The following is a 20,228-nucleotide window of genomic DNA, read 5'->3' as shown; positions in this document are numbered from 1 at the left end:
CATGGAAATATGGATGAAGCTGACCACTAAAGAAGTTTCCAAAGTTTACTGAATACATGATATATAAATGTAGATAATTGCTACTACTCTAAGAAGGTCTTAAGGAGTGCTCTAAAGATTGATAGAATTTAGCAAGATAAAATAAATTAGAAATGTGAAAAAATAAGGGGTCTGGCTAGCACAAAAAAGTTGTATAATCTTGCTAAGGCAAGCCAAAATTTGAACTTTCTAGCAGCCTATATAAAAAGGAAAATTCTCTGCTTGGATAAGCAAAAAGTTGTTGTGATAATAAATGTAAAAAATTTCTACTTTTGGGACACACTGGTAGCTCAGTTAGTTAAGAGGCTGACTCCTAGTTTTGGCTCAGGTCATGGTCTTAGGGTTATGAGATCCAGCACGTGTGTGGACTCTCTCTCTCTCTAAAATAAATAAATCTTTAAAAAAAAAAGATTTATACTTTCTATAGGATCTTATTGAGAAAATACTTGGAAGTAGATCATCTTTTCTCTTCACTGGTACAGTTATCATTATGGGATACTAGTAACTTATTATGCAGTTCAGATTTTAACATGAACTTTGAGATACATTTAAGAAACTTTCCATCCCATTAAAAAAAGGGGTCACCATTTTCTCTCCCTGTCAGCCAACAGAACAGGTATTGAGAGTTGGAAGAAATCTTATTTGGTGAGACAAAGTCAGAGGGAATGTATTTTTTATATTTAGGATGATATACACCCAATCTTTGTCTTTTTTATCTGGTACATTGCTGTTAATCTGTGGGGTGCCTTCTACTTCCTACCCTACCCTATTTACTCCCCACCCCTTCTCTCCTCCTGTCTTAACCCAGGACAACTTTATGATTGCATCTTCTTCCCTAAAGTATGTGAAGGCCAAGAAAATAACCTGGACACAAGACTTAATCAGACAGTTTCAGAAATAGCCAGCTAAGTAGCTTTTTATGTTTCACACCATTTTTTTTTGACTATTCAGGCTTTACACAGTGCCCCTTAAACCTGATTATGTATTGGAATTCCCCAGGAGTTTCTCAAAAATGCAACCGTCTGGATCCCACAACCTCATTTTCTGATGCAGTCAACCAGGACTTGAAATTCAGGAAGTTGCATTTCAAAAAACACCAGAAGTGATTCAAAGTTGAGAAAAGCTGGCCAAGGGGCAAATAGTACAGTTTTAAAAAGTCACACAGATAGGATTTCAAAACACTGTGTTATTATTTTATGTTGTATAATCTTGAGTAAACTCTATCTTTCTTTGCCTCAGTTTCTTTGATTGTAACATGACAATTAAAAAATTTTCCATTATTGGGTTATTTTAAGGATCAAGTGAGATTAAATGTCCTGCCAGAGCACCTGGAGGATAGTCCTTAACTTCCCAAAAGTATGTGGAGGCCAAGAAAACAACCTAGACACAAGACTTAATAAATTAAGTTAAGGACTTAATAAATGTTAACTATTTAATTATATACCTACAACATACTTTCAAACCTCGATTCAGGGTAGGGCCAAATCTTAGGAAAGTATTTCTAAGGGTACTCACAGCACTTTCTCTTGTTTTATGATACTTGTAACCCCCCCCCTCACTGATTTCAAAGTGCTTTCCGTTAGTGTTTCTACATATCCCAAAATAAATCCCATGTTTACTTTTTTGAAGTCCTCAAATACAGAGTGATCACACTCTTTTTTTGTATACTGCCTACCTCCTCATCACCATCCTGATTAGACTCCATATGATATGCAGATCTCATCAGGCCATTTATCCAGTTTGCCAAATATTGCAAAAGTAATTTTTTTAGAGACTGGAGGAGGGGCAAAAGGAGAGGGAGAGAGAATCTTAAGCAGATTCCATGCTGAGCATGGAGCCCAACACAGGGCTCGATCTCAAGACCCTGCGATCAAGACCTGAGCTGAAATCAGGAGTCAGATGCTTAACCAACTGAGCCATCCAAACACCCTGAAAATAGTAATTTTTTTTAAAAGTTCCCCTTTAGTCCTACCATTATAGAATTATGGAAAACTGAATTCTAAAAGCAGAGCTGCCTGATCAAATTGGAGGAAACTTAGGTAGGGGAGTGCTTTAAATTAAGACACTGAAGTCCTAGTTTGAATGAACCAGACTTTAATTGTGTCACAAGGATCAATTTAGAGATAATCTCGGTAAATCCTATTAACTGAATAATGAAGTGAAGCATTCCTGTGCGGAGAAATCCATTTTTCCTGCCAGGGAGGAAAAACTATTCCCTCCACCCTTCTCAGATTCATGGTCTGGGGCTCTGTAAATTAGGCAGATAAAAGACAGGTTAACAAGAGAAAAACAGACATTTATTAACAAGTGCATTTTGGGTCCACGTGGAAGCTCTCAGTGTTGCAAAACTCAGAGAGGTCGTTAGAACTCGGGTGATGGGCATTAAGAAGGTCACATGTGGTTATGAGCCCTGGGTGTTACACGCAACTAATGAATTGTTGAACACTACATCAAAAACTAATGATGGGGCGCCTGGGTGGCTCAGTGGGTTAAGCCGCTGCCTTCGGCTCAGGTCATGATCTCAGGGTCCTGGGATCAAGTCCCGCATCAGGCTCTCTACTCAGCAGGGAGCCTGCTTCCCTCTCTCTCTCTCTCTCTCTCTCTCTGCCTGCCTCTCTGTCTACTTGTGATCTCTCTCTCTCAAATAAATAAATAAAAATTAAAAAAAAACTAAAAAAAAACTAATGATGTACTCTGTCGGTTAACATAATAATAAAAAAATTAATTTAAAAAAAAGGAACTGGGCTTATGTAACATCTTTAAGGAAAACATGTACATTTCTAGAGAAATGACAAGATAGAGGAAAAGGACTTTGAGTTTCTAGGGCAGCAAATCGTAGGAAGATAAACATATGGTGGGAACTAATGGAAGGTAAGAGCTAGTTAGAAAAGTTTGTTATATAGTTTATCTGATGCTGTTCCTGGACTGATTAAGGTCTAGAATTGTCTCCGATGATTAACTTTTGCCCTTCCTAGAAGAGAGAGGAAGAGGGACAACCTTTAAAAATTTCTGTCCCGCTTTTAGGCAAATAGGAGAGCTTTTCCTTTCCTTTTCACTCCTTTCCTTTCCTTTTCTCTCCTTTCCTTTCCTTTCCTTTTCTTTTTTTTTTCTTTTCCTCTTCTTTTTTCTTTTCTTTTTTTCTTTCTCTTCCTCTCTTTCTTTCTTTTTAGATTTATTTTAGAGAGAGAGTGAAAGTCGGGGGAGGGGCAGAGAGAAAGGGAGATAAGCAGACTCCTGGCTGAGCACGGAGCCCAATGCAGGGCTCCATTTTAGGACTGTGAGATCATGACATGAGCCTAAAGCAAGAGTTAGCCACTTAACTGAGTGAGCCGTCCAGTCGCCCTAAAAGCTTTTCTTGTATCTTCTCAGTTGCCTTCAGCTCAAAAGATTACTTATGGCCAAGGGCACATTCTGCCACCCTTCCATCCCATTGAAGGGTAAAATGGGGAAATCTTAGAACTGTATGAACCGGAAACCCGACATTAATTATTTTGAAAGAAATGTGAGCATTTTTATCTAATATCTCTGCCTCAAAGAATGCTTTTGAAGCTATTACACATTCAACATAGCAATCTCAAGTGAATCGTGTTTTGTCATTTGAAATATTAAAATAAAATTTTGCCTCAAGTGCTTTTAAAGCAGGTGGAATGCCAAGAAGTTTCTAAATAAAACAAATATCTGGGTCCAGCATTTTCCGTTATTTTCACTCCTTTCCTTTTTTAATTAAATGTTTCAGAGAATATGCATAGTGGTTCAACCACCCTCATCCATCCACGCTCATCTATTTTCCTGACTCAACTGTATGATATTGTGGTAAAGGATTCAATATCAACACTAGAAAAGGAACACAAAAGAGGATACTCACTGAAGTATTTTACTGGAAAATTAACTGCAAAACACTTATGGAAATTATATGCAAATTAATTAAAATAGTGTTAAGAATACAAGCCCCCCTCTTTTTTTTTTTTTTTTTTTTACCATTTTAACCATTTGTAAGTGTACAGTTCTCTTGTATTAAGTACGTTCACATTATTGTGCACCATTGCCCTTAAGAATGAAGGGAAGGAGAATGGAGGGTAGGCAGGAAGGGAGGCAGGAAGGCCATCCCAAGACAACTTTTTTAAAAAATTAGTAATAGTACAGTTTATTTTTTATTTGAGTATAGCTGACATATGCTGTTACATTAGTTTCGGATGTACAGCACAGTGATTCAAAACTCTATACATTAGGCTGTGCTCACCACAAGTGTAGCTCCCATCTGTCCCCATACAACACTATTACAGTACCATTGAATATATCCCCCCTGCTATGCCTTTCATTCCTGTGCCTTTGTTCATTCCCTAACTGGAAGTCTATACCACCTTCCCCTTTACCCATTTTGCTCATCCTCCCTGCCCCTCCCCTCTGGCAACCATCAATTTGTTTTCTGTGTTTGTAGGCCTGATTTTGTTTATGCTTTTTTTTGTTTTATAGATTCCAGATATAAGTGAAATCCTATAGTATTTGTCTTTGTCTCACTTATTTCACTTAGCATAAAACCCATCCACGTTGTTGCAAGTGGTAAGATCTCATATATTTTATGGCTGTATAATAGTGTGTGTGTGTGTGTGTGTGTGTGTATACATATATATAAAATATTGTGTTGAGTTTTCACATATTTTGTGTAAGTTCTTTATATATTTGGTATAGTAAGCCCTATTGAATATGCCATTTGAAAAATATCTTCTCCCATTCAGTATTTTGCCTTTTTGTTTTGTTGATGGCTTCCTTTGCAAAAAACTTTTTATTTTGATGTAGTCAAAGCAATCTTAATAAATCCAGAGTGGAAGCGCCTGGGTGGCTCAGTGGGTTAAGCCTCTGCCTTCAGCTCAGGTCATGATCTCAGGGTCCTGGGATCGAGTCCCATGTTGGGCTCTCTCCTCAGCAGGGGACCTACTTCTCCCCACCCCCACCACCGCCTGCCTCTCTGCCTACTTGTGATCATTCTCTCTCTGTCCAAAAATAAATAAAATCATTTAAAAAAAATTTTTAAAAATAAAAAAATAAAAAGAAATCCAGAATAAAGCTGGAAGTATCACGATTCCAGATTTCAGGATGTGTGCTATACTACAAAGCTATACTGATCAAAACTGTATGGTACTGGCTCAATAATAGACACAAGGGTCAATGAAAGAGAAGAGAGAGGCCAGAAATAATCTTATTGTCAATTAATCTATGGCAAAAGAGGCAATATGCAATGAGCAAAAGTCTCTTCAATAAATAGTACTGGGAAACCTGGACAACTACATGCCAAAGAAGGAAACGGGACCCTTTTTTTACACCATACATAAAAATAAACTCAAAATGGATTAAAGACCCAAATGTAACATCTGAAACCAAGACCGCTTTTACTCTCCTTTGCACACTTGGGTTGAGGCAGCTGACAGTCTTGAGTTCTCGTAGCTAGGAAAAGAATTGCGGCAGGGTCAGAGGTTGGGATTTCAAAGACTATAAAATATGACCTCAACTATATTGTACCCTAACTATATTTGGACCTAGAGCTTGAAGTTTTTTGAAATTTTGCATAGATAACAAGCTGCAATAGGGACAGTTTCCCATCATCAAGAGCAAGTGGTTATTTAGCAACATCTCTGTGTAGAATAATGGGCAATGATGAAGTCAAGGGCCTTACAAGAGAAAATGAAGTTGTATTAAAATATATCACAAACGAATGATAGTACAAGTCTTGAAGACAGTGGGTTGCTACAGGAATTCAGAAAAAAGAGTAACTTCTGCAAGCTGGGATGCTTTTGGCTTAACTGTTACAATGGCTCTGCATTCGTTTAGTACGGATTTTAATTGAAATCATATGAAATAGAGGTGCCTGGGTGGCTCAGTGGATTAAAGCCTCTGCCTTCAGCTCAGGTCATGATCCCCAGGTCATGAGATCGAGCCCCGCATCCGGCTCTCTGCTCAGCAGGGAGCCTGCTTCCGCCCCCACTCTCTCTGCCTGCCTCTCTGCCTCCTTGTGATCTCTGTCAAATAAATAAATAAAATCTTAAAAAAAAAAAAACAAGAAATCATATGAAATAAAATATCAGTAAAAGTATGGGCAAAATCTGAAATGATGCACAAAAAAGGCAAGGATTTTGTAATTCCAAAGTGAATCTGCAAAACTTTTTGTTAGCGCCACGTAATGGCGCATTATAGATAGAAGAGAAATATCCAACATTCTTTGTCAGTCTTCTGGAAGAATAGGTTTTGCATTATGACAGTGATGATTAATGAGAGCTCCTCAAGAATGCATTTCTTTGCTAAATGCACTGCCCTTGTACTCTAAAGCTTCTGATGTTCTTGAGGGCAACTGAACTAATCATTCCGCATCATCTTCTTCCTTGCCTGGAGGAAGCACTGCTGCTCTGGTATAATAGAACAAACCTTCCTGGGGATGACATGGAAATGGCTTGCAAAAAGTAAACCTTTTGTATGAAAGCTGAATTCCCAGGCTCTCTCTAATGGCTGAAGATGAGAGATCATGGCTTATGGAATGCATCTCATCTTCACTTCCTGAGAAGGAGACCAGTGCTGGAATTGAAAATAGAGCCCTGCATTGATAAGATAGAAATACATTGCTAAGACTTTGCAAAACTTTATTAAGAAAGTGGTCAGTGGTTTAAAATGAGGTCTAATCCTCCCCGCCCCTCCCCCAGAAGCATGGAAAAATGCATTAAATCTAACCATTCACTTGTCTGTTCATTAATAAAAACCTTCCCATAAAGGAGTCAAGTTGACCTGAAGGCTACACGATAGATCTTTCTGATGAGATTCAAACAGTGACTTTCACTGACTCTTTTTGTGAATTATAATCATTTGGGTCCTGCAGAGGTCTAATTTGGGTTTGAGAGTGTCAACCCACAAGTAACTGATTCACGCCACTTTGACCAGCAGACATTAAAGGGTGAGTGAGAAAATGGAATATGTTCAGCAACTTAGAATGGAGGAAAATAATAACGTAAAAGATTGCTACACTTTTGACCTTTCACAACGTGTAAATTATCTTAAAAAATAATAAGTGAATTTGCACCCATGGCTTGATTCAAGACCTCCGAACTTTCTGTCATGGATCTGAACCTCAAAGTACAGTATTTATAGCCAGAGCGAGGTCTTCACTTTCAGTGATGATTGTTCCCTTGGGCTAGAAAGAAAGTTGGGCTCCAGGTTGCAGAGTTATGCCGTGCCAAGGCAGTTGACCCTCTTTCTTTCTTTCCCATTCTCCACTGTCTTGCAGACCAGATGATGTGCTCCTGCATCGCACGCATGACGAGATTGTCCTCCTGCATTGCTTCCTCTGGCCCGTGGTGACATTTGTGGTGGGTGTTCTCATTGTGGTCCTGACCATCTGTGCCAAGAGCCTGGCAGTGAAAGCAGAAGCCATGAAGAAGCGCAAGTTCTCATAGAGGGGAGAAGGCTCATGGGAAGCCAAGCCCAGAAGCTGCACCCATCGGCACACATCTCCCTGCAGAGCCTGCTTCCTGGCGCAGGAGATGGAAGGGGCTATGCGAGGTCTCCGAGAGGCTCCAGCCTCGATGGCAGCGGAAACAGGCACAGCTGGAAGACTCGGGACCGCATAGATTGTATGCCATGTGTCGTAGTGATGGCTAAGGGGTCAAGCTCTTAACCTAATGGAGTAACCATTTCAGAAAACTCTATAAGACGTTAATTTTCTTTGGAAAGTAACAGTATATAATTGTACAGTGTAGTATACAAACCATTATGATTTATGCTGCCTAAAAATATTAAAATAGAGTGGTCCGTGGTTTGGTTTTTTGTTTTGTTTCATTTTGTTTTGTTTTGTTTTTATTTCCTTTTTTATGCTTGGAACACCAGGGTTTAAAAAAAGGGTCTCGTGGGCTTCATTTGATTCTGCTAGATTCAGCTTGTACTTAGAGATAAGGAACCCCGCACAAGTCTTGACCTCACAATACAATCCCCACTTCCCACTGTTAAAGACTACCTTTTGACTCTTGCTTGAAAAATGAGAAGTGCACTGTCAACTCAGTCTTCAGTCATTTCCATGACTCTTCATCAAGGGATCCTCAAAGATTGGGAAAAACCTCTCCTCCAACACTTGCCTTTGGCTCCCCATTATTTGTCACCCGATTATTTCTTAAGAGAGAGAGAGACGATTCTGAACAAGGTCTTCCCTAGCTCTGTGCCCCTTTAGTCCCGTGTCCCTGTTGTGTTTGATGGATTTTTCTCTCGGCACAGCTGAATGTACATGATGTGAAGGACACTTAACTTTTCAGCTGCTGTTTTTGTTCCTTTCTTCTTTGAGGCCAGAAAAAAATATTCAAAATCCGTTCAAGTATTTTGTTTTTATTTTCTTTGCTCTCGCCCTTGATGTTGCCGGTATTAAAACAAGAACGTCACTGCAGTAGGGTCAGTTGGCTTGGCCGGACCCGGAGACTTACCCCAGTGCCCGCCCCTGCCATCCCTGAGCTTCTTGCGTCTTTCTCAGAAGTTCATGGAAGAGACCATACTGCTTTCCGTCTGTCCATAAACTCATATTCCAAACATCAGTCCCAGGTCTCTGTGAATACACCAACCCAAGTATTCACCAGGTAGAATCAAACCTCTGTTAGAGGAGAGGTCCACTTTTAGTGAAGGAACAACTGACAACCTGATTTCTTAGTCTTCAAACATGCTTCTGTTAGAATAAAGGCAACTTAAGGACAGCACTTGCTCAGGGCTCTAAGAAAGACATATTAGTGGGATGACAATCTCCTGACTTTTCATTCACATCCTGCTGCTTCCTTAATTTTAGAACACAAGTCACTGAGAGCGCCCTAGTCTCCTATGGTAGGGTGCTGGACGAGTATGATCCTTTTTTCTAACCTAGTGTTACAAGCTGCCCTGTGAAAAAGGCCTTGAGCACGCTGTCGATGACGACCTTTCAGGTGGCTTTGGTCCCTCTACTTCAGTGCCAGCTTTCTCTTGCAGCGTCCCCGTTGTCTTAGCAACACCGTGAGCCCTTAGGAAACACTGTTACTTGAGAATGGGAACCTGAGAATATCATCATCTTTGCACCACATCGTGGGAGAGGAAGTCTACTCTAGCCATTATATCTTAATCCAATAACCTCTGATTAATTAATTACAGAGAATTGATAAAAATAGTGCAGGGATATATGTGATGTGTTGGGAAAAAGGGAAATGGATGTCTACTGATCTGAGTTTTCATGTATCGGTGTGAACACTCATAGTTTTATGTTAAGGAAGGCCTCTTTTGACTCAAGGAGTATACATACCTGTATCCTGTATGTTGGCTTTTGGAAAAGAGGAGAAACACGCTGAATTCCTGAGGTCACCTGTAGCTTTAAGGTCTTACTTGATTCTAGCTAGTTACGTTTGAGTCTCTTTATACTTGTCCTTAAAGCTAAAATCCAGAGGAATAAGGAAAGGCCATTTTTAAGATCAGAAAAAGGTAAAGAAGCCTGACTTCTTAATGCTTTAATTCACTTTTTTTTTGTCCAAGTGAGGAAATGGTCGAAGCTGCTGTCACAGAAACCCCAAAATATGGCGGCTCGTGGAAGACGGTCTGTGTTCCCCACACAGCAGTCCAGAGGGGGCAGGGAGGTCCAGGGCGGGCCGGGCAGCTCCATTTCAGATGGTAATGGAGGGCCTCAGGATTCATCTATCTTGCTGTTCTTTTATTACCAAGGCTGGTGTTCATTCCACGGTCAAAATTGGCTCAAAGAATCACACCCACTTTGCAGCCTGGGAAAGAGAGGAAGTTGGGAGCAAGCTATTTCTTTTTAAGGAAATTTCACCCATCGCTTTCACTCCCAGTTATTCGTGAGTACTTACCACACAGCTATACCTAGCTTCAAGGGAGACGGGGACATGTTCTCTTGCGCTAGATGGGCATATGTTCCATTAAATCTCCAGGGGAAGAGTTCTGTTTCTAAAAGGAAAGGAGAAGAAAGACCACTAAACATTTTGTTTGTTTGTTTATTTATTTGAGAGAGCAATTCTACAACCAAGGGGAGGGGCTGAGGGAGAAACAGACTCCCCAGCCCAGCAAGGAGGCTGATGCAGGGCTCTATCCCAGGACCCTGAGATCATGACCTGAGCCGAAGGCAGATGCTTAACTGAATGAGCCACCCAGGCACCCAAGACTGCTAAAGTAAAGGACAGGAACGAAGGTTAGTTGTCAATGCCCCACACCATGATGAAAGCCTGAGCAGGGCTTACAAAGATCCTTCGCCCTAGCAGGAGATAAGGTCCTTGGTTAAACCTTGAATCTGCTCTCTTGGAAAAACTTGTCCTTTGTCCTCTGGGGTCCCGGTTCGACCTCTAGGAAATTCTTGTGCCTCCTTATACCTCCTACCCTCTATGTTCCACTTCTGGGCAAGCTGCTTAGAAAGGCTGGAGGCCTCCTTCTTTGGCCCAGTGGGAAGTTCAGACCACACAAGCCTGGCCTGAAAGCAGGAAGCCTTTCTCCAGCCTCACACCCTAAGAACAATAAAAGCCCAACCAGTCAATTCATTTTTTGGACCTGGGAGGGGACTGCCCTGCTCTCCCCACAAACACATGAATAATAAACCTTTTTGTACCCTCTCGATGTGTGTGTGATTATTAGTCTTGACATCCAAACCAAATTTTGGATTAGCAGGTCCATCTCAGGGGTGCCCACAACATAAGTGGTCAAATTTCATCAGAAATACAGTAGGTTTCTGTTCTATTTGCTTCCAGTTAGTTCATGTGTAATAACCACACCCAAAGTCTGCTCTTGTCAATAGTTCTTAAGCCAACAGCATTTTAGTCTCTGGTTGTACTTCTAATCCTCAGTTTAATGGCAGGCACATTGAGGCTTTCTGGAATGAGTTGAGGTGGGTCTGCCACGCCCGGTATCTGATCTCTTCTGTTGAGCTACTGCCATTGCCTGGCCAATGTTAGTTAATGGAGACCCTTGAGAAAGGTTCTGCACGATCATTTCCTGCTGTTTGGGGTCCAGAAACCATGGGCTGCAGGACGTAGGCACAACTCCTACAACAAAGCTGTGTTGCCCTCCTTGTAGACTAGTTCTTCTTGTCTCACTCAACTATTTTCCTTGATACTTTACCAAAAAAGACAGCCAGAAGCTGCCAATGCACTCATCACTGCTTTTTCCTTATTACCTTCCCCACTGCTGCGGGTCTGCCTCCTGAGCTGCTGCGGGTGACCGGTTTGCCCAATGTTTGATCAGAGCATAACGAGTGTCTCTAGTTTTTCATCCAGCAGTCTCTGTTTTCTCACTATTACCTGCTTGGCAACAATGCCAACAATGCCATATTTTCGATTTTTGTCATGATGGAGAGATAATTTACATAGCCTTTCTCTAAATGGTCTCATCTGGTGATTCCCAGATCTAGTACCTCCTGCCCTTACCATTCCATGCTCTGAATGTATGTTGTTAAGAGCTCTGATGCCTTCTCAGGTCTTTGTCTCAAGCTCAGTGGCGGGCAGATGATGCAATGGCAGAATAAGTAATGGACAAAATATGATCAGACAACATGGATAGGGAATCATTTACCTGGCTCAGATAATTAGTCCTTTTGAAAAATTAGCTGAAATACACCAAATCATATAAAACCCTTTTCCTAATAGCTCAACATTCACATCCCATGCCCTAGAGTCCAGATTCATCACACTCTTCTCAGGGTCTGTATGTATGTAGTCCTGTGCCATGGATGGCTCTCCTCACTGTTTTTGCATATCTGTTTCTTCTTATCTATTAGGTCTGAGAGTAAATATTGACTCTTCCTAGAAACCCTCCTTACCCATCCAGTGTAAGCAGGTTTCTCTTGTCATCTTCTTCCTCTTTATCCTGCTTTCTTCCTTTGTACTTATTGCTGCTTCTACTTATATAAGTATTTTCTTGTCTATTATCTCTCCCATTAGATGATAAGCTCCTTGAAGGTGGAATGGTGGTGGGATTTTTTTTTCCATCATTGGCACAGTGCCTGACACAATAAGGTGCTAAATAAATATTTATTGGATAGAGAAATGAATGAATGATTGTTCCCAGGATCCATTATGTTCTTCGTACATGTTCTTCCTTATATGTCTTGGGGAAATTCTACCTTACCTTCAAGTCCCAACCTAGTCCCTGCATCCTTACCTGCGAAATTAATGACTCCCCCCACTGTGATCCCATTGCAGTTTGTACATAACTCTATTGTTCTAAAAATCTAGCTTGTATTGTAAGATTTTATCATGTATTGTATGACACTCACTCGCTGGTTTTTCCTTACCTCCCCACCTTTTGAGACGAGAAACAAAATTTATTATTTTTTTTGTCCATAATGACAACAATAATAATCACCTCCAAGTTAACACTTGTTAACTGCAAATATTTATTCTGTCATACTGTTTCTGAAAGTCAGGAATCAGGAAGTGGCTTTGCTGTAATTCTAAATTATTCTTGGTGAAATATTACCAGTTAGAAAGTGCATGGGTTAGAGGCGTTACACGGAATAAACATAAGAAACGGGAGTCCAGCAGAATTACAGTAGAGAACTTTTGATAAGAACACCATTATTCACTTGCTAGGCACTTTAAAATAAAAAGTGAGCAAAGTCCAACTGTCTGCATTTTTGCGGCTGACATGAAGAGGCTTCCAAAAGAAGTCATCGGAGACTTTAGGAATAGACACGCCAGTGCCTGCAGATGACTTCCAAGAGTAGACCAGGGAGTGTATGTGACTCTTGTTCTTTCCTCACTTTCTGTGAATAACCTTAAGTCAGAAATAGGGATGTTAACATATAAACAAAGACTGAAATTGGGAGTAGTCCCATTGCCAGATCTTTAATACCTCGGGGTAATTTTTGATAGAGCTCTAGAGACCCAAGAATGAGAATAAACTAATGTCTTTAGTAGATACAACTACTAAAAGCATCATGGGAGAGAAACTCTGGAGAAAGATGACTGTAGATGTTGTTAGCTTTGAAAAGGCACGGGATAACAGTGTTGCTGGTGGAAAAATGGAAGGGAAAAGAATACAGTGAATGAACCATAAATGGGCTCGGAGGATAAGCCGTATAGTCAGCTGTTCAAATTCACAAGTTGAAATTTATTTAAATGTTAAGTGACAGCTTTGCAAATTTTTCTTTTTTTTTTTTTTTTTTTTGGTAACGGTACTTCAATACCAACCTTAAGCCCTGGCATTATTGTATCTTCTCTCCCTCAGCATCAACAAACTTCTCCAGAAGTGGGAGCTCAAATAATCCTGGGCACTCGCTGTGTCCCAGAGGGTAATTTTTACCCTTGGACTTTAACCAAGGAATATTCCTTTATCCTTTGTAACACTAACCTGCTAATCTAATTGGAACAATCTATTAGGCAAAAGGGTCTTCAGGATTAAGTGTTCCTTTGAAGACCTCTTCCTTGGGATTCCCAGCACTCCCCTATTCAGACTCAAGCCAAAGCCAATTTGGAAACTAACTTACCAGTATCCCTGTGTCTAAATCAAACCCAAACTGAAGGTCTTCGTGAAATCCTGGACTCCAATGGACTAAAAATTATATCTAAATCGGTGGAATTTTGAGGGTTGAGTCCATCAAGATTCATGTTGACACATTCAAACCTTACCCAGGCTTGAGTAAAAACTTCTAAAAACAGTAAACAAAGGAGTTGAAACCTACTAAAAAGACTCGTCATAAATTATACTGGTCCTTGTACAATTTGTACCTGTCCTCCCTGTCAAGAAAGAAACTCAATGGGGGAAGACTAGATTTGCTCAGGGCCTCAGGGTCATAAATAAAATAGCCATCCCTTACTTCCCTGTGACACTAAACCCAAATACTATTTCTTTATGTGGTTACATGTTCTAGACTCCTACATTTGTTTGGTGCTTTCTTAAAGTAGTTCCTTATGTTAGATTGAGATAGTTAAACCTGCTTGAGCTTTCCTGGGAGTCAACAATATGCCTTACCAATTATGCTTCAAGTAATTTAATGATGTGGCCTCCTATTTTTTCTTTCTTTCTTCTCCTCTCCTCCCTTCCTTCCTAACTTCCTTACTTCCTTCCTAAGATTTTATTTTTAAGTACTCTCTACACCTAATGCAGGGCTTGAACTTATATCCCTGCGATCAAGAGTCACATGTTCTACTGACTGAGCCAGCCATGTGCCCCCCTCTTACGAAGACCTTACGGGCCTTAAGTTTCCCTGCAATTCTTGTCTTACTTTCTTAACAGTTTTAACTCAGAAAAGACTTTATGTTAGAAGGAATGTTATAATTTCATCAAAACAAATTATATCACCGAGGACAAGAGTTATCCCAAGGGGGTAAATCTCTCACTTTGGACAGGTTAAAAGGCATTCCACACTTTCCCATGCCAGTCATTCAGACTTCATTCAGAGTCCTTTTGAGAGGCTTCCTGGGTCTTATAACCACTGCAGACAGTTAGTTGCCAACTGTTTTAAAACTTCCATGCCGCTTTGTGGTTTAACCAAGTGATCGGTAATCAAAATTCTTCCCTAGGAACTTAAAACTTGAGCTGACATTTTGTAATGTAAAAGTTAGCTTTTTTAACATCGTCTTACCCTGGGTCAACTTAAGTATCTCAAACCTTTCTACATATTCATAAATAAACCATCTGGACAAACCTTTGTTGTTTTGACTCCATTTCATGGTGTTGTAACTGGGGCCCAGGGGTTCAAGAGCACCTGGCCCTGGGGGTCCCAAACAGACCAGCTTCTGCCTCTTGTCTCTGACAAAACCCGGAGGCAGAGAGACAAGGGGTGGTGAAACAAGAAAGGGATTCATTTCAGTGAGACCAAAACCAGGAAGACAGCGAAGGAGCTTCTCAAAGACTGTCTCCAGAGCGCTCAAAATACTTCCGGGTCATGTAAGGAAAATATGGGACAGAGGTTGGTGGGTACATGCAGGTGGGCAATAAAAGTCAGGTCAGTCATTGTCTTGGGGTCAATCATGCAGGGTCTTGCTGGCGTCAGGGCAGTCCCTGTTGCGTGAAGGGGTGCTTTCGGTTCCCATCACAACGTGTTTGCCTGCCCCACCTTCTGCCCGAGTTAAGAGATAAGCTGGAAAGCACTTAGTCAATTAGAAAGTACAAACTGAGGTCAAAATGGAGGAAGCTAAAGTCCTCTTTCAGTATTTGTCAAAGAAAAGCTTGCTACGGCTTTTCTTTTCACCCAGTGACAAAAGCCCCCCTTCCTAGTCTCAGCGTAACAGTGCCCACAGCTAAATTAGTGCAGACAACGGCTAACGAGGGTCTTCCTCAGACTCCTGGACTCTCGTGATGTGTAATTGGTAGAGTCTGCTTTTAGACACACAGGCTTGAGGGATGGAATGCAGAAAGGGCCACAGCAACCCCCTGACTGAAGACACACAGGCACGTCAGGCGACCCACCTCAGAATATCCAGAGGCCCTCACTGGCGAATGGGCTGTTACAAACAGGCACAGTTATCAAAAAAGGGAGGATTCCATACGTCACTCTACCTCCTCACTTCCCCCCTTTAAAAAGGTCCCCACCCACTTCCTTGGGGGGACAGCCTCTCCTCTGCCGTCCTGCCCACAGCTCCCTTGAGGTGTATTCAACACACTTCTATCTCCTTTGTTCCGCAGGTGGGTGAATCCTGTCACCGCCCGAGCCATTGGCTTCCACCCGATCATTGCCCCACATTTGGGGGCATTATCTGACTGGGAGAGACACTGCATTTAGACACCACAGAAAGACATTAGTTCTTAGCAGGTAGCCTTACCTTACCCATTTCTTCCCTAGTAATACTACTTTAAGTCCTACTACTTTCCTTTTTTTCTTTTTTTCTTCCCTCCTTCCCTTCTCTCTCTTCCTTCCTTCTTTCATTCCTCCTTCCTTCTTTCCTCCCTCCTTCCTTCCTTTCTTTCTTTCTTTCTTTTTTTCTTTCTTTCTTTCTTTCTTTCCTTCCTTCTTTCCTTCTTTCCTTCTTTTCTTCTTTCTTTCTTTTTTAGCAAAGGGATAACTCATGACTGCCTAACCTCTGTCCAGGAATGTCCATGTCCTGAACAAATATATTAGAAACTCCTCTAGAAAGTCTAGAGTTAACTTTGTTTGTTAACAGGTCATACAGACAAAAACAAGGAATTAACAGGCAGGATATGTAAAAAAAAAAAAATCTCAACTTGTCACCGTCTAGACCCCAAGACATAACCTTTATTGCCTACCTGCTTATGCTCACCGATCTTCGTCCCACATTTTTCTTAAGCTCTGCTTTGCAGTTTATCACTTGACTCTGAGAAAAGACCCAATGGGCATAATGTTCTGTGGTGGAAACATAAACTACATCTCAAGCAATATCTCCAGCGGCCCAGACCACCCAGACCAGTTTGAACTCAACACCTGACTCACCCCTGCACAAGGGGACCACGGAGTGACCAAGTTAGCTTTACCTCATTAGAATACTAAAATCTCTGCCAAGGAGGGGCACAAGCCTCATTTACATAACATATGATGTATGTACAGATATGTTTCCTTAAGAAACAATCTCAACCTTATGCCTGCCTCTACCTACAGTGACAACGCTTCCTTACCTAAACAGTCGTCTTCACTCTGGAAGAAAGGAGCCCATTCACCCTCGCTCCTGGAGTTATGGCTTCGGAAGGTATTCCTGGTAACCTCCTTGTTTGCTACAAATGAAGTTTATTTATGCGACAACACTACCTGATGTGGTTTGTATCTGGGACTCAGCAAGGAGTGAACTCACATTAGTTCGGTTACAGATTCACTTCTAAAATAATGACCTTTTACTGGGGCCAAAGTAAGCCCGAAGGCAGTATGCACTGTATTCACCAGGACTTGTCAACTCGCTAGATAAAAGTGGGTTAATGCCGAAGGCAAGATGTGGGGAATGTTTTGGAAGTCACTGAAGATCTAGATCTCTGCAAGGAAAAAAGCAAAGGAAAATGGCCTAATGATTAATAAACTCTTCAGTGAGGGGAACTGGGAGGGAGACAAACCATAACAGTCTCTCTTTTTTTTTTTTAAAGATTTTATTTATTTATTTGACAGACAGAGATCACAAGTAGGCAGAGAGGCAGGCAGAGAGGGTGAAGAGAGGGGGAAGCAGGCTCCCTGCCAAGCAGAGAGCCCGATGCGGGGCTTGATCCCAGGACCCTGAGACTATGACCAGAGCCGAAGGCAGAGGTTTTAACCCACTGAGCCACCCAGGCATCCCAAAAGACTCTTAATCTCAGGAAACAAAATGAGGGCTTCTGGAGGGAAGAAGGGTGGGAGGGATGGGGTGCCTGGGGGATGGACACGGGGGAGGGTATGTGCTATGGTGAGCCCTGTGAATTGTGTAAGACTGATGCATCACACACCTGCAACCCTGAAGCAAATAATACATTATATGTTAATAAAATTTAAAAGAAACTCCTAAGTGTTCTAATGTTTCTTAAGGAGGTGGAATGCCACTAAAAAAAAGTGGGGGGGGGGTTACATGAAGGTTAATGGAAATGCCCTACATGGTCATTAGGACAGAAAGGCAACTCCTTCCAAGAATCTGTTTCCACAATGCCCTAGAAGGCCAAATCTTCTGAGAAGTTCAGAGAATTTACTACAGAATGAGGGAGTCCCTCCAAAATCAGAAAAAAGCTCACTTGCGAAGGACAATAATCAAGATTTGTCTCATGACACTCACCTCATTGCCTTACCAATACTCAACTGTTACCTTAGGGACTTGCCTCAGCCCCAATAAGTTCTGTGCCTTAAAAGAACTGCCTTAAACCATTTGGGTTCAGACTATAAAATCATATAAATACTCTTTCCTTCCTTTCTCTTTTGGAGTAACTCCCAAGGCTTTGTCAAGGTCATCTCCCTTGCTGGTGAAGTTTAATAAACTCAACATTGTTTGCTCAACAGCTTTTTCCTGGGATCTCCACAAAATTCATCTCATTGGATCCATGAAGCATTATTACCAAATACTTAAAGCTTATTTGCCATTATTAGCCAGATTGTTTAAATCTCTTTCCTGGAAGTGTGTAAAGACACTCTGAGGAGTATTTACTCTTCTGGGACATTTAGTGAAGGTAATTGGTAAGATAATGTATGGAAAGATAATACATGCAAAATGCTCAATGCCTAATAGAGTTTCTGGCACAAAATGGATGTTCAACAAATGTTAGCTACATTATAACCCCCTAACTCCCTAATCCTTCCTTACTTGGACCTCTGAGCAGACTTCAAACTCCAAGTTAATTGTCTCTGAATTCCGAGCTCCTATTCACAGGTTTCTCATCTTGCATGATTGGTGGGAACCACCCACCTCCTTCCTTCCATTGTCTTGACTCCATTCCACTTCTGTGCCAGCAGCAAGGTGAGGGAGGAATTCAATTTTTTTACATTTGCCCTCCTTACCCCTTAACGTGACTCTTTCTTGGGGCAGACTGAGTGGAGGGCTTCTGTTCAGTGACATTTGATTTTAATAATGAAAAGTGAAAAACACCTTACCTGTGGAGGTTGAGCCTTCTCAAAAGCCTTCTCAAAAGCTTGGATGGGGTTGTGGCTAAAGAGGGGAATGTTGATTAGGTTATATGGTTAATGAAATTAGGAATCTGGAGCAAGCCTTGGAAAGGACAGAGCTTCAGGACCATGAACATAAAAGGTCACTTAGGAAGGGTGGTGCCCGGGGAGGTTTCCCATAATGTCCCATCCATGAGACCAAAAGACAAAAAAACACTGCAGTGTCTGCATTAGTTCTTAAAATTCTCCTTTCTGAGACAGCATATCCTAAATGCCAACTCCGTGTTATTATAAAATTCAAATCTACTCTGAGATTTAAAGAGGAAACAGATGAAGTATAAATGTGTGAATAAAATCTTCCAAGCCAGGAAAAAAAAAAAGTTTAAAAGAAAAAAAAAAAACCCAACCCTACAGAGATGTTTACTTTGCCCTTTATAATTATTGGATGAAATGATGAGGCCGGTGACTTCAGTCCTAGACAAGGGGAGCAGGGTGGAGTGTTGGTGTGTGTTTTGGGGATTCGAGGCGGGAAGGTTTCCTGATGGAGGTGGTGCACTGGTAAATGTTTGATACCCAGCCAGGGGCAAGAGGGATCCTCTCATTCATAGCATTTGCTGATTTCTGGGGTGTAATTCTACCCACTCGGCTCATGGCAAGCTATCAACGTGACATAGCTGAACTTGGCATTGGGAAGAGATGCACAGCAGTGCACCATTACACGGGATTCCAGTCCTACGGATAGAGTAGCCAAAGATAACCTCAAGAACAGAGATAATAGTCCAATGTGGTGAAAGAATCAGGAAGTCATGGGTTTTGAGTATTTAATACCTTTAAAAAATATATAAATAGTCAAGTTGTAAGTTTATATAATAATAATGGCTGAGTTTTAACAACTGGTTGGGAAAAGTTAACATTTGGCTTTCAAGGGCCAATACCAAAACACTGTGAGAGCTGAGTGTGTTCTTCTTTCCAGGTGGGGCAAGGCTGGCCGGGTGTCTCTCACGCTATACCCATTTTCTGAGTGGCATGATCCCCTGCAGGATCTGAGAGCCGGGATGGGAGGGCAAGAAGGAAGCCTGAGTTATCATTACTACAGCCAAGTGCAGGCACTTTCTGGAGATTATCTGTGCAGGGACAGAGCAATGCCACTTTTCTCAGACTAAAGAGGACCCGGCTGCTCAAAGAAATTAATGTTCCAACTCAAATGACTCATTTTGTAGGAACATTAAGTTCACAGCCAATTTGTCAATATAAGAAAACTATCACTTCATTTAAAAAAAAACCTCAAAAAGTATTGCTTGAATTTAATGCGTTATAAATCCCATTTTGGCAAAGGTAGATTAAAACTCATGAAGGTGGTGTTGGAGCATTACTAGCACTGTGCAACTTGGCTGCCATATTTTCCAGGATGGTTGCAGGACTTAAAATTGTCATCGGAAGACTGGCTAATGAAACTATGCTTTTTCTAGGGAAAGCTAAAGGAGGATATGGTATCTACTTGCAAATATGTGAAAAGATGTCTAGAGGGACTAGAACTTGTTTTACAAATTATCATGGTAGAGGCGCCTGGATGGCTCAGTCGGTTTAGTGTTTTCCTTTGGCTCAGGTCTTGACCACAGGGTCCTGGAATAGAGCCCCTCATCCAGCTCCCTGCTCAGCAGGGAGCCTGCTTCTTCCTTTCCCCTCTGCCTGCTGCTCCCTCTGC

General features: G+C 41.3%; 1 protein-coding gene across 1 annotated transcript in view; it reads left to right on the top strand.

Annotated features, from left to right (window-relative positions):
• The window catches only part of KCNMB4 (potassium calcium-activated channel subfamily M regulatory beta subunit 4), a 57,061-nt gene extending 49,227 nt beyond the window's left edge, over nucleotides 1–7,834 (top strand). The window contains exon 3 of the mRNA XM_032854805.1: nucleotides 7,307–7,834. Within this exon, the coding sequence (XP_032710696.1) occupies nucleotides 7,307–7,475 (169 nt within the window). The 3' untranslated portion in view covers nucleotides 7,476–7,834. The remainder of the gene's footprint in view (nucleotides 1–7,306) is intronic.
• Nucleotides 7,835–20,228: the final 12,394 nt, after the last annotated feature.

The sequence above is a fragment of the Lontra canadensis genome, unplaced genomic scaffold (genome assembly GCF_010015895.1).
Source record: "Lontra canadensis isolate GAN:19392208 unplaced genomic scaffold, GSC_riverotter_1.0 scaffold9, whole genome shotgun sequence".
In the NCBI taxonomy this organism is placed as follows: domain Eukaryota; kingdom Metazoa; phylum Chordata; class Mammalia; order Carnivora; family Mustelidae; genus Lontra; species Lontra canadensis.
The sequence above is the reverse complement of the archived record's forward strand: the minus strand, read 5'-3'. Positions and strand labels throughout refer to the sequence as shown.